The 15456-nt window shown below is 33.9% G+C and overlaps 1 protein-coding gene across 6 annotated transcripts in view; it reads left to right on the top strand.

Moving 5' to 3' along the window:
* LOC111630976 (CTD small phosphatase-like protein 2) overlaps positions 1-15456 on the top strand; it is a 149893-nt gene that overhangs the window by 92810 nt on the left and 41627 nt on the right. For all 6 annotated transcript variants that reach the window (XM_023375147.1, XM_023375148.1, XM_023375149.1 and 3 more), the window contains exons 8-11: positions 10215-10301; positions 10383-10525; positions 10596-10722; positions 10797-10892. In XM_023375147.1, coding sequence (XP_023230915.1) covers positions 10215-10301; positions 10383-10525; positions 10596-10722; positions 10797-10892 — 453 coding nt within the window. The remainder of the gene's footprint in view (positions 1-10214; positions 10302-10382; positions 10526-10595; positions 10723-10796; positions 10893-15456) is intronic.

The raw sequence follows: 15456 nt of genomic DNA, 5'->3' as shown, positions 1-15456 counted from the left end.
ATATGATATGATATGTTTAAAAGTGTTAGAAGGCCGAACCTTACGGCATAGCCTTTGAAAAGGAAGGATGAAGAGTTTTAGAGGAAATGAGAAGAGGGAAGAAAAGTAAGGAATGATAGGAAAGTGTGAAGTGGGAACCATGGCGACATCGCGTTCCATTTATTGAGTATACTTTAGTTACAACACATGGGACATAGTCCACAGATAACAGTATGGTCAAAATATATACAGAAAATAAGCCCGCACATGGTACTGCCTCTAGGGAGACAGGGAACGCGAGCAATTGACAGCTATGCACGTGGGCAACCGACACAAGCTGCTGAAAATACCAACCCGGAATGTGCTGGAGTACAAAAGCACAAAGTTACACACGAAAGAAAAAAAAATAAAAATAAATAAATAAATAAAATATAAATAAATAAATAAATAAATAATAATAATAATAAACACGAAAAGTCCCCTGACAGCCAACTCGGCCAGGTTACAATGGGGAGCAACAATGCAAAGAACCCCAGATGGCCAACTTGGCCATAATACAGAGGTATACAACACAACACAAGAGTCCCCTGATGGCCAACATGGTCAGGACCCAATGGGAGTGGTTACAAGACTGGAATCCCCAAATAGCCAGTTCGGCCAGGTTACAATGGGTGTTCCGAGTGAAGCTGACAGCTGGGACACCTAGAGAATCCTAGAACGAAGGTACCGTGACCCCGGTGCCCATGATGAAATTCTTTAAAGCATTTAATGTCTGCTTACTCGTGAAAAAGTCTTTTGGAGCACAGGGCCAATGGAGGCTACACCTGTACAAAGTTTCGGTGAGGGTCTTTCTTAGTGTCTTAAACTTGGGGCACTCGAAGATTATGTGGTGGGGATCTTCGTCTTCCCCAGAACCACAGTCACATATTCCGTCTCCTTTGTGGAGAAATCTTAAGTAGGCATGGAAATTCCCATGCCCCATAAGGATTTGGGATAAGTGGAAATCGGGGGTGAAGTAGTCCATCCTTTGTCTACTTGCAGTGTCAGGAAGGAAATCATGGGAAAATAGCATATTGATGTTACAATATGTAATGGTGGCAACACACAGTGGCCAATGAGAGTAGTCAGTTGTCTATCATACAGCCCATCACGAGTGTCTCCTCTTTAGTAGTAATAAATAATACTTTAAGTTTTGTTAGTCTTGTGCATTATACAACATATAATATAACATGGTGTCAGAATTATAGTCGTCGTTGTCTTCCTACTAGCAGCAGCTTGAAATAATGAGTTTACCGGTCATTAACACAGGTCAGTTATCTTTAACTTTGTCCTGTTTAAGTGGCCAACAGGAACTATTCGGCAATCCAGTTCCATTATTATTATTATTATTATTATTAGAAGGAAATTTAGCTCATAACTGGTCAATCTGGTATCAGAAATTTAAAATATTTTTGCAGGCTAGTAATTTAGAAAGTGAAAGTGATTCCCGTAAAGTCACCATATTTTTATGTTTTGTCGGAGAAGATGTGCTATAGGCTTTCAATTCCTTTTACTTGGATATGGACAATTGTCAATATTTGGATGTAGTAAAAAAATTTGAGTCTCATTGCAAACCTAAAACTAATCTCACGATTGAGAGAGATAATTTTTTGTCCAGAAGACAAAAACCAGTCAAGTCAATCAAAGACTTCGTAACTGCACTTAAGAACTTAAGCCTAACATGTGAGTTTGATCATCTCCAAGAGAGTTTGGTCCGAGACATGTTTATTGTTGGTTTGTCGTCAAATAATAAAGTCATCAGAGCTAGGCTACTTCAGGAAGAAGGCTTAACCTTAACGAAGGCCATCAGCATAGCCAAAAGCATCGAAATTACTCATCGTCAGGTGGAGCAGATTGAAAAGAACAGTGATGCATGAATACTCAAAGTTGAAAAGTTCCAAAAGTCCATTATTACGTTTTATATGAATTCCATGTTGTATGAGTCACTTAGATTTTACAAATACGTGTGCCGGGCTGTGAACGACTCATGTATTTGTAAAATCTAAGTGACTCGTACAACATGGAATTCATGTAAAACGGAATAATCAACAGTGTTATAGGGGGGTCGACTGTATTTTCCTACAAAAACCTAATTTCTCTCAATAGTGGTGGATGTTAGGCCCAATTCTTTCGCGAGATTTGGATCCGGCACCACTGAAACTATAAAAACTAGTAAAAATGTTGATGGGAACAGAAATAAACATTTTTTCGTAGAACAGTTGTATTAATATAGCCTAAAAATAGCTTGATAATTTGGGCAATTTTTATGCAAATTCTACATTTGTTCCAAATATGATAACAGACTTCAGGAGGATTTGTCAGATGCTCTGTTGCCAACTCCATTGCACTAGAAAAGCTGTATGTAAGATTATGGAAATAGTATCACATTGTTTGTAATTTAATGAGGATTAAAAAGAGCATTAAATAATCCAGATGAATCTTGTAGTTTTTCAGTTAAAAAAAATTGTTGCTACTATTTGTCAATCAACTCTTAAATTTCCTTGATTCACGTAGATGCACATTTTTTCACATTTTAATGTGTTTGAAATGAGAGTTAATCATCAGAAGAAACTTGCCAGTTTGACAACGTCGGAACGTCAAGTTGTATCATATTTATTTGCACACAAGTGAATTTTGTTATATGTCTCCATGTTACTGTCACTTTAGGTTACATGCACTGACAGTGCTACTGATGTTGAATTCAACTAAGATTTGAACTAATTGCAAAGTGAAATTTCTGTTGAAAATATGTCATTGTGATGTAGCATTGAAAAACTGTTATGCATTCATGAGAGTATAGAAATAATAGTGAGGCTAAATAAATATATTTGTTAATTTAGCATTTTGATTAAAATGAAATTTGTAGATTCAATAAACCTTCAATTTAATGGACTAATTGAGGAAAGGGATATCCACTATTGCTGAAAGTATGTTAAATCACAGTGCTCAGAGCCATGCATTCCCCATTGCTAACAGTGGTGAACGCATGGGTCCGAGGATTGTCGCTTCATTCCATTTAACTACAGAGACCTCTACTTAGCAATGAATGAAGAAAAAATTGAAATGTATAAAAGTAAATTAATGGTTATATTAATGCCAGGGATGCAGATGGACTAGCTTCTGCATGAAAGTTCTACATAAAAGAAAAATTAAAATATAAAAATTCTTAGTCCACACCTGCCTTTATATTTAGGCACATTTTTTGTGTATTTTATTTTATTTTTGTTTTGGCACATGTATAATATTCTGACATTCTGTTGTTAAAATGTTAAATATTTGAAAAAGTGTTCAAATTCAGTTACACCTGAAGATGGCCTATTGTATTAGGTTGAAAACATTTGTGTTTTGTTTAANGTTTTTTTCCCAAACTTATCACAATGACTTCTGTATGTTATATATGTTATAACTTTTTTTTTTATTCCTTTTAAGGTACCTTTAACAAAATGCATTAGAACTCATATCATACCTCTTCAGTTGAGTATTGAGACCTACTTCTCTGTTCTCTTCAATTGTTCTCCTCTGGACACCTATAAACTTTCTTTGTTTGGACCTTGAGTCACCTCTTTTTTTGGATTGTCCTGGACCTATTCTGTGTTGTATCATTAAGCTAATGAATATGATAAAACTAGTTTCTACCGGAACCACATGATTGGCATTTAATCAACTGTGAAAATGCTATTATTAGCCATATGTTTCGTTTTTGGTTCCGATAGCCATTTGCAGTAACAGCATCTTGATCATTCTCAAAATGCTGTTAAGAATGTAACGAAAGTAAAAAGAACATGGCAACTTTAGATATAAGGATGATATTACTTCATGAGAAATTGGAGATAGATAAAATTAGCATTGGATGTCATGAATCTCAGTTTTTCATCTTCAAGATAATGTTTTTTGGCTGAATGATACATGTTTTAAAAAACTTTGTCATCTTCCATTACTATTACATTTATGGAATGAATTACGAGAAAAGCTAGAGAACTGGATTCACACGTAAGCTATGTAAGCTATAACTTGAGTTTGAAGGGAGTTCAATTTTCTTTTTTGTAGAAATTTTTGAAGTCAAATTTTGTAATTTATTTTTACAAACCAATAAAATATACTTTGCTTTCTATTTTGTGTAGTATTTAATTATATTAATAACCAATATTGTTTATATTACATTTCTACATATCCCTTTTAATATAAAATTCATCGTAGTTTTACAGGTAGCTTTTCTTAGCTTTAGTAGCTTTTTTGTGATCAAAAATTATGAAAACAAAATTTTTAGTATTTTCTTTATTAAACTGTATCTAATTTTATAATATGTTGTATATGTTACTTTTGAACAATAAAACATTATTATTAATTAAGATCAGTGTGCTTGTTAATTTTCTTTTTATGATTGCTTATAAAATCGTAAAGTGTTAGTAAGGGCCTCACACAGTTCAGCTAGTACTTTGAAATGTATAAATCCAACCTGTTAATGTTTATGTTGATTCATTATAACTATCTCCTCCACAAATTACTGGAGTGATCAATTAAAAATAAAACCTTTAATAACCAGTAAGAGAATTTTTAACAACAAATTCAGAATGTTTTCAGCCTTCGCCAAGGTTTAATCTATCTACCTCATATTACATATTACAACTATAAATTGCCTCTGCTCTGCCAAATGGCACTACAGAGTATAAAGAGACTGTTTTTTAATCATAGGTTTGGTCTGATACCTTGTAACCACCGAGGTGCCTGCACATATAAAGCTGAACCTGGGATAAGTGCTCTGGGCTCTGGCAATACAGCCCAATGGGGACAAACCTTCCTTGCTCCCAGATCCAACCCTCGTGCATTCACATACAGTGTTGTGTGAAGCCTGTACTGCACTTTGAGTTATCTACCATAGAGAGGCCAGCTCATAATAAATGGTCAGCAGGGTCCCACCCTGACCATTTATTATGAGCCCAGCCCAGTGCATCCACTGAGCTTACAGGTCAGAGATCTATTACTTTCCTCATCAATTCCTTTAGTTTCAATAGGTTAACTTTACTAGCTGCAAGTGTTTGAAGTACTTGTTCAGAAGGCTTACTACAGTTGACCTGGTCAACCCCTCAGTGGAAGTCCTTGGTAAGAGGGCATTCAAGTATATAGTGCCTCGTGTCACTGCGAGGACACCCACAGGAGCAGAAACCATCTCCTTGTCCAAACTTGGACTTGAAGTGGGAAACCTCCTGCGTCTGGTCAGTATTTGTGTTATATGCCAATCACAACTTACTGGAGTTTGGCCGACTTCAGGCATGTAGGTGTAAGTTGACCTACCTACCATACTTTAGGCCCAGTGATCTTGCTAGTGTGTCATAGAATAGATCTCTGCAGTAGACTACCTTTTATGTAAATAACCAGAGGGTCAACCATCCTCATTACAAGGGTGCGGCCAGGGCCCATCCCTGGCTGCACCCTTGGCCAGTTGGTTGGCACATTTGTTGCCTGGGATCTCAATGTGGCCTTGAACCCAACTCAGGGCAATGTATCGTTCATGCCTCACACTCAGTACCCTATCTCTAATCTCCTGTACCAGCTTGTCCCTATGATATCCATCATTCAGCGCCTGAAGAGACAACTGGCTTAGAGTAAACAGTGACCGGCTCTGGACCCGGATGTTGTAGGATCCACCAGGACACCCCTCCAGGGCCACCAGTTCTGCCTGGTACACAGACACCTCCTCGTTCAGTCTGACTGACTGTACACTTGAACTCTGTCAGAAAAGATGCAGTACACAGCACCTACTAAGCTACCATCTTTAGAGCCATTGGTGTATATTTCAACACCACTATTTGTCAGTTCATTGACATCCCAGTCTAGTCCAATCCTATAGAACTCTTAGTACATCTGACTGACATCTAAGTTTGATGACTGGGTACATCTGATTACAATGCTTAGCCTCTAGACTTTCCACTGTTGCCCTGTAGAAGGCAATCTATCTACCATATGAATTTGGCATATGTTGTAAGACATTCTAAATTTTTTTTATGTTGATTTTTTTTTTTTATCAGTTCCCTTATGTCCTATGCTGATAAAAGTATATGCAAGATTTGCTATCTTTTTTTTTGCAATTAGAGATTTAAAAAAATTTTTGCATTAATATTTTTATTTTACATTTAAATGTAAAATGCTCAGACATTCCGTTGTTAAAATGTTAAATTTTTGAAAAGGCGTTCAAATTTAGTTACACCCGAAGATGGCCTTTAGTACATGGTGCATTCAAGTTATAACACCTTCAATTTTTTTTCTCACAAACTAATTACACGAAAACTGTAAAACTTTTGTCACTTCTTGACATAATCTCCCTGCAGCCATGCACATTTTTCACAACGTCGACACCATGATTCCATGACCGCTGCAAATGCTTCTTTAGGAGTATGGTTGTGATGCATAGGAGTATCCAGTGATTCAATAGTGGCACAGCTAGTGAATGTGCGAGCATGGAAACAGCCAAAAGTCGTTAGGAGCCAGGTCAGGTGAATAGGGAGCATGAGAAATCACTTCAAAGTTGTTGTCATGAAGAAACTGTAACATCATGTTTGCCCGATGTGCTGGTCTTTTCAGGTCTTCATGCAGGATTGTGTGCACAGATCCTGTGAAAATGCCAACTTTGGAGATAATGTGTTCCACACTCATTTGGCGATCCTCCAAAACAACTTTCTCCATTTGCTTGATCATGTTGTCAGACCGGCTGCTGGTGCAAGGCCGAGATTGTCTTGGTTTCTTGTCACACAATGTTCGGCCTTCTTTGAACTGTTGCACACACGAACGCACATTAGACACATTGATGACACCATCAGTGTCATCAATGTGTCTAATAAGTCTAATCAATGTATCAATGTGTCTAATAAGTTGGTGTCACACCACTCAAATGGAAAAAAAGAATGATTACACGCTGTTCTTGTAATGAAAATATTGCCATTTTTAGTATCAAAAACAGTCCTCACTCTCGTCACTGCTGCTAGAGTTGTGTGTGCCTTATAGTGCTGCCATCTCTGTCACACATTTCCAACAAGTGCACGCATATTTTAAAACAATCTGCATGTTTCTATCTGTTTCCAGTTCTGAGAAAAAAAATCGGAGGTGTTATAACTTGAATGCACCTCGTATTAGGCTGAAAAATGTTTGTGTTTTGTTTAATGAACATTTCTTAGCAACAGAAGATGTATTGATAGTTCATTAAGTATTTAGAAAGTTGAGTTTTATATTTGGTTAATAACTGATTACATTTCCTGATGCTGATGCTGTTTATGAAGATTTAAGATTTTTATTTATAACACACATTATTTTTGTCATTATTCATTGCATTTATTTACTAGAGTTACTAGTGTGTTAATTTATTTTGAATGGTATATAAATTCAATTAAATATTGTTAAAATTGTTAAATCTTAGATATTAAATTAAGCGTTTCAGAGTAGAAAAATTTAGTGAAGTGTTTATTTAATTAATTATTATAAAACTGCTTTATGGAGATAATGAAAATTTGAATGTTTCAAACTTTATAGGATTAATTAAATTTAGTGGATTACAATGTTAGTTTTAAGTAAATAACTTAAACTGAATTAAACTTTTTTCCTAATTAGTATAAGTATTATTTATGAGAAAGATTACATTAAAGAAGTTATTTTATATGTTTATATTATAAATAAATTTGATACTTTTAAAAATTAACTGTCATGTAATATATATGTTATAGATTATATTATACATATATCAGTTAGATCTTACTTCAAACCAAATGACTGAAGAAAAAAAATGTTTCTTTAGTGCTAACGTTTTCGATGCCCCTCCTGGACTCTTCTTCAAGCATCTACTTAAATCTGTTGCAATTTGGTCTTTAAACTTTTGAACTTTTTTAGAAGGCATTCGATTTCATATTCCAAATACGCACGCATTCCAATTTATTTAAGCATCGTATGCTACTATGAAATTCGAAACAAGAACTGTTTTTTAATTTAAAACATTATAAATGTAAATAAAATTAAATATTATCGTCCATTAGGACTTGCCATGCCGTAGAAAGCAACATTTCCTCTTTAAAATTAATGCATGTGGATTTGCATCCCGCCTTAAATATTTCCATTGCCTCCAATAGTTTGAGGTGATCGTGATACGGGGTGGTGAGCTTAAGTCTCTTTCATGACCAATGCTCTGAAAGATGCTATTTTATAAGAAAAGGGATCAGATGATCCTATTGGAATATACGTTGTGACCGCCATTGGTTTTCTACACACAGCTGTTTTTATGATCGATCCCTCAATTACAATGTGTATATCCAAAAAGTGGACTCTGTTTGGACTGTGTTGTTCAATCTCAACAAATAGTCCGTACAGATTGTTGTTCATTGCGTGTATAAAGCTTGTAAGATCTGGCTTCATCCTCCAAAAGATGATTATATCACCGACGTATCTCCTATAAAGGAAAATATTGGGTAGGAAATTAGGTAGGGTTCTGCTTTCCAACATTCTGACCACCATTTCGTATAGGTGTCTGGATAACGGATTGCCCATAGGGACACCCCTACTGTAAGTGTATACCATCCGTTTAAACTGGAATGCCAAATTATAACACATCAAGTGCACCAATTCTAATATATCCTTGTGCATTGTTATAGCTCCTATTTTTTCAAATGACTCTATTGATGGGTATAATGATCTAAAATCGTTATACCCATCAATAGAGCTTCCACTATGTTTTTGTGCGCTAAGGGAATTATCATTTGAAAAAATAGGAGATATAACAATTTTAATTTTGATTGAAACGTGTATCATCCTCACCACCTCGCATCACGATCATCTCAAACTATTGGAGGCAATGGAAATATTTAAGGCGGGATGCAAATCCACATGCATTAATTTTAAAGAGGAAATGTCGCTTTCTACGGCATGGCAAGTCCTAATGGACGATAATATTTAATTTTATTTACATTTATAATGTTTTAAATTAAAAAACAGTTCTTGTTTCGAATTTCATAGTAGCATATGATGTTTGAATAAATTGGAATGCGTGTGTATTTGGAATACGAAATCGAATGCCTTCTAAAGAAGTTCAAAAGTTTAAAGACCAAATTGCAATGGATTTAAGTAAATGCCTGAAGAAGAGCCCAGGAGGGGCGTCGAAAACGTTAGCACTAAAGAAACATTTTTTTTCCTTCAATCATTTGGTTTGAAGTAAGAAGAATTAAATTTCAACCCAGTGTGTTAGGAAGTTAAATATATCAGTTAGTTTGTTGATTATGTCACAAGAAAAGTTTGATATTTTTTGTTTTATTAAAATCATAGTTGTTGTTATTGTATATATATATATATATACAAAATACATTCATCAAAGAAAATTTATTTTGTATATACAGTAGAGCCTCGAACCTCAATTGGGGACTGGGGTTGGTCGGATAATTGAAAAGTCGGATAACCGGAAAGTATGAAAACATCCATTATTAGTGTAGTATATTATTATATCCCATGTAATTAGTATATTAGTATATTGCTATTAACCTACTTTGCGTTGAATTTTCATTGATGTTAAGCCTAACAAAAATTTTTTAAAATAATAATCGTTGCTACTGTATTGTTAAAAATTAGAAAATTAAGCCGTGTTTAAATACTGGCTCCCTTTCATGGTCAAATGAGTGTTGCCAGCTAAAACACGTAAAAATACTATTAAAGTAGCCAACCACATAGCCAAATATTGTAGCGCCACATCGCTAGCGGACATTTGAAATTTGCCAACTAGGACGGTCGGTTAACCGAGGTGTTGGTTAATCGGGGGTCGGATAATCGAGGCTCTACTGTATATATATACAAAATATATTTATTTTGTATTTTGTATTTTATTTTGTTATATGCATATATTTATTTTGTATTTTGTATTATTTTGATTGCTCTTATCTCGAAAGTAAAAAAATTAAGTAGTATACTGTAGGTGCAAATAAAAAACAGTACTTGATGAAATAGACAAAATAAGGGGTTTTTCCCTTATCTATAAACAATACATTGTTATCCTATGAAATCTCCCAACTCCAAATAAAAATCCTCCAATGGCACTCAATCTTCATTAACTCAGTCATTCAAGCTTAAAATGTATTGTATACTTGTGTATTTTAACTTTCAGGATCTGACAATGAGTTGCTGAATATTTTGAATCTTCAGCATTGTAATCCTGTTATGCCATCTTGTTTTAGGACGAAACACTTGTACATTGTAGTCTTACTGAATTAGAAGATGCAACATTCACATTTCCTGTCATGTTCCAGGACATAGAATACAAGGCAAATGTCTTTATCATTGTAAATTTTTAGATTACATACAATTAAAATGAATATAGTAATAACATAGATTCTGCAAAGCAGGTATACGTTCGAACAAGGCCATACTTCAGGGAGTTCCTAGAGCGCGTATCAAAAGTTTTTGAAGTGATACTCTTTACTGCTTCCAAGAAAGTTTATGCTGATAAATTGTTAAATTTACTTGATCCCGAAAGGAAATTAATCAAGTGAGTCCATCCTCTCAGTTTTATTAGCAATGATGTGTTTTATTAATTCTTGAAAAATTTTTTTATTTAGGTATCGTTTGTTTCGAGAGCACTGCGTATGCGTAAGTGGTAATTATATCAAAGATCTGACTATTTTAGGTCGAGATTTGGCAAAGACCATCATCATCGATAATTCTCCTCAAGCATTTGGTTATCAGGTTTGCTTTTTAGTTAAACACCTATTATTTATATATATAAAAATATTCTGAGGATTTTTTAAATTTTAAAATAGTTGGAAAATGGTATTCCAATTGAAAGTTGGTTTATGGACAAAGGTGATATGGAATTATTGAAATTATTACCGTTTTTAGATAGTCTTGTTGCAATGGTAAGTAAAATAAGGTTTGTTTGATTTATCATTTAAAAAATCAGTATTTCAAAAATTATTATATAAAAATATTAATTCTTCAGTTTTAACACAGCAGCCACTGCCGTAAATCATCAGGCTATAATTTGGAATAAATAATTATAAATAATAAATGAATTTGGCATTAGAGGGAAGCATTAGGTGCCATCTCATATTAAAATTAATAATTATAATATTTAATTAAATAATTTAGATTACACTGGAAGAAAAGAATTGGCCTGAAGCAAGACTCAAACCTGCAACTTTTGCTTACTGCGAATGGGTTACCGTTACGCTACCCAGACCTTTGGTTTTCCAGTACAGTAGACCCCCCTATAATGCTTAGATACGTTCCACGTTAATCGAATTTTACGTTGTAGGAATCATTAAATACATGAGCCAATTGCAGCCCGATAGGTATGAAGTTTACGAACTAAGGCTGTTTGAAAGGTTTTCTTCTATAAAATTAACCGATTCTAGACTAATTCCACTCAATATTTCCAAAACACGTATAATTTTTTGGGAATAATCTGTATAAACTACGCTATAAACAAAAAATTGTAGGATTACTTACCAAGTGTGCACCGTTTGACGTCGCCATTGCTCAAGCTTGTTTTCGTCGCGGTACAGCGCACAAAACGCCGGCCGCGATTTCTGATAACAAATTTTTCGCAGAAAAATAACTTGACCTTTGGAGACATTAATAGAAATAATTTTTATGGCCATTGAATAAGAAATGTTTCTTTCACAAGAAATGAATAAAATTAGTGCTGTATTAGACTTACGGTACCTAATTTACATACTGTACAGACGATAGTAAACTCAACTTACTCGCCTAAACTCTCCGTAGCGTGGCGCTGGACGGCGGAAAGTATATATATATATATAATTATAATAAAGTTACAATAAATTAAGTTAATATATAATTAATATATAATTATATGTACAGTACCTAATTTATATATAATACTGTACAGACGATAGCAAACTCAATTTAGTTGCTCCGTAGTGTGGCGCAGGGCGGAGGAAAGTAGTTCGGCTGCTCATCCACTATTGGTCCAGATTCTATCAATCTTGTCGTGACACGAGTTGGCAACGACGTTTTAGAAGTTCCTTTATACGAATATTGCTACAATTTTTTCGCTACGTTATAGGAATTTCCGTTATAGGAACCCACGTTATAGGGGGGTCGACTGTATATTTAATTTTTTTTTTTTTTTGTTGAATTTTTCCGTCCGATGGCTGGATTATTATTACAATATATCAAAGACCTTTACTTTTTAATTGGATGTTTGTGTTTTTAAAGGACTTTTTTTACCTTTTGGCGGCATGTAGCCTAAAAAGGAAGGCCTGTCGCCATTATTGTGTATGTCTTAAATGCAAAATAAATGGTGCTCCTTATTGGACAGACTTGTCTTTGATATATTGTATATTTAATGTTAAGCTCTAGCCATCGTATACTGGAAGAGGAGATTGGAGAAGGTCCAATCTCCTCTTCCAAAGGTTTGGATAGCGTAACTGGTAACATATTCACAGAGTGAGTGAAAGTTGCTTGTTCGAGTCTTACTTTGGGCCAATTCTTTTCTTTTAGTTTAATCTAAATTATTTAATTAAATATTATAATTATTAATTTTAATACAAGATGGCACCTAATGTCTCCCCTAGTGCCAAATTCATTTATTATTTATAATTATTTATTCCAAATTATAGCCTGATGATTTACAGCAATGGTTGCATTGCATTGGGTTAATAGAGTTGTTTATCCTTCAATTTCACTAGTAATTTCATTGTGGATAATAAATTAGCTTGTATATATTTGCTAGTATATTAAAAACTATTTAGTAGAAATATTGCATCAATGAGCATTTAAAAATTAAAAAATTACTTTTAGATATAAATATATGGATAAGAATTATTTTTTATGTGAAATCTTTGAAATTCAACAATTTTTGATACCCAACAATTTACGATTGAATGATTTCGGCATCACTCCTCCCATACAATCTGATCGGTTCTTGTTAAGTAAAATAATTCTTATTAAAGTAACTTTGATATTTAAATATTATAAAAGGTCAAAATCTCATTAAAGAGAGTACATTATTATCATCATCATCATATACATACTGTACTTTATCACTATATATAATTGTGTTTTTAAAGTTCTTAAGTTTAGCTCTACACTCTATTTTAAGCTAATTTTAGAGGCGAACAAATGGTTGAACTAAATTGATATTTCACAGTATATGAAATCTATACGTCTACATGCAATAGGCCTGCATTTTTAATAGTAAACGTTTAATTCTTTGGAAAAAATGAAAATGAGATGCTTTGCTCATGTGTGCACGAAACGTTAGTGTAATATATGTGGATTCATCTACAAGAAACTAATGTATGTACAGTACTATATTGTCTTATGACAAACGAACAATTATTTATTGTGTCGGGCTGCAATTTTTAATCATATTTTTATTTATTTTAAAATATATTCTTTTCACTTCAAATTAATAGTGTCTTGCACCTGTACATCATACTTTTCTTGTTAGTAATAGTGTCGTGTCGGTCATCTATCTATCTCTTTTGGAGGAAAATTTTTTGAATTGAAATAATGTGACTTCTGGCTTGCATTGGAACTTCATAAATAGTTAATTTGTGCTTCTTGCTCTTAATTCTTCCATACCTTGTCTTGGAATTCGTTTATCTAACTTCGTTCTCAAGATTAAGGAAAGACAGACAGGCAGACAGACAACAGAGGGTATGTAGAGGTATATATTTTTTAAAATTGCATTCCAATAAATCATTTTAGGTTAGAAATTTACGTATGTATTTTATTTAAACATAATATTTTAACAATTTACACACAATTCTCTAATACAGTTGACCCCCCTATAACACTTAATTTTTCTGTTTTATATGAATTCCATGTTGTATGAGTCACTTAGATTTTACAAATACATGAGCCATTCACAGCCCGACACACGTATTTGTAAAATCTAAGTGACTCGTACAACATGGAATTTATATAAAACGGAAAAATTAGCAGTGTTATAGGGGGTTGACTGTAATTTACTTATTGAAGTTTAATCGTTTTAATATAATTTTAATAGTTTACTCTGACTTTTGGTCCTTTAGAATTTTTGTTCTGTCTTTCCTAAAAGTTGATTCTTGTTCTGTGGCTCCCATGAAATGTTTCGTGACTCCCTTGAGAAACACTGGTATATACAATATTTAATTTAATTATATAAATATTATTATACACTGTATATAAGGTATATATTTAAGGGAAAGCCGTGTAAATGGTACCGCTTAATGTAAAAGCACAACATATGCGATATTCAGAAGATAATTCCAGAAACCATTCATCTCTCCCAACTCTCTCCTGTCTATTGTGAACGTTAACAAGTGTAGTAAACAGTTTTAGATAGTAAGAATGAAGCTATTAAAGCTTATTTGAGTTTATTAAAGCTTATTTTTGTTTTGTGTGTCGCTTCCAATGTTGTACTGCATTGTTTCTCATTAGTGTTGAAAAAGCATGTTAATCTAAAATTCAAAATTAAAATTTACTTGAATTTAACAAGAATGATTATGCTTAAAAATTACAATTAATAATAACAATAATAAAACAAAGTCATTATTAGTCCTTTTTACTATTTTTGTAATTATTGTTAAAAGCACATTATTCAAAAATATCAAAATAAAAAATATTTTCAAAAGTAAACAATATAAAAAACTCACAATTCACCACACTTATATATCAAACACGTACACTGAACCAATATAATGTGTGGTACGATCGACGAAACAAAAAACAAACGTTTTCAAACCTCTTCTAGGTTCTTCCTCAGGTTCCTTTAGCTTTTTAGCTCGTAAATTCGATATTTCAAATAACTTCGTTCTTGCGATCGAACAGTTCTTTTTTAAAAGATGTGTCGCACATGCCGTTCAAACTAACGACTGCCGTCAACGAAAGACATTAACGAATGTTGTTTAAATAATTTCTTTCTTAAGATCGAACATTTCTTTTAAATTATCCGTCACGCATGCGTGACATGTCCGCTTGCTCGGAAATAACGAGCAGTTAAAGCGTGTTATGTATCAACTCTTGCCAGGCCATCGACAAGATCATCTCCTCTTTAAAATTTATGCACGTGGTTTCGATAGAGGATTTAAAGATGTGCATCGCCTCTAACCACTTGAGATGTTCATTGGGAGGCGCACCGAGGAGGAGATTGGTCCTATTAAAGTCAGCAACTATGCCCGGGTCTGTTGCGTATGTAGCGAGGGCCGTGCTGGTTCTCCCGTGACGAATGTCTGCCTTATGCTCCTGTATTCTGACACCTATGGATCTTTTAGTAGAGCCTATATATATTAAGTCCCTGTCGAATCTGTTATCTCTCAAAGGGACACTATAGACCCCCGGTCTTCTGCTGGGGTTAGGAGGGTCCTTCCCATTCCTTAGGATGTTAAAAATAGTAGGGCACCTCCTGTAAGCAATACTGATTTGGCGCTTCTTGGCGATCTTGTCATATATAGATCTTACATATGGGTT

The sequence above is a fragment of the Centruroides sculpturatus genome, unplaced genomic scaffold, assembly GCF_000671375.1.
Source record: "Centruroides sculpturatus isolate CEXI.00-Female unplaced genomic scaffold, Cexi_2.0 scaffold593, whole genome shotgun sequence".
Lineage (NCBI taxonomy): Eukaryota > Metazoa > Arthropoda > Arachnida > Scorpiones > Buthidae > Centruroides > Centruroides sculpturatus.
Note: the sequence above shows the minus strand (reverse complement) of the source record. Positions and strands in the feature narration are given on the sequence as shown.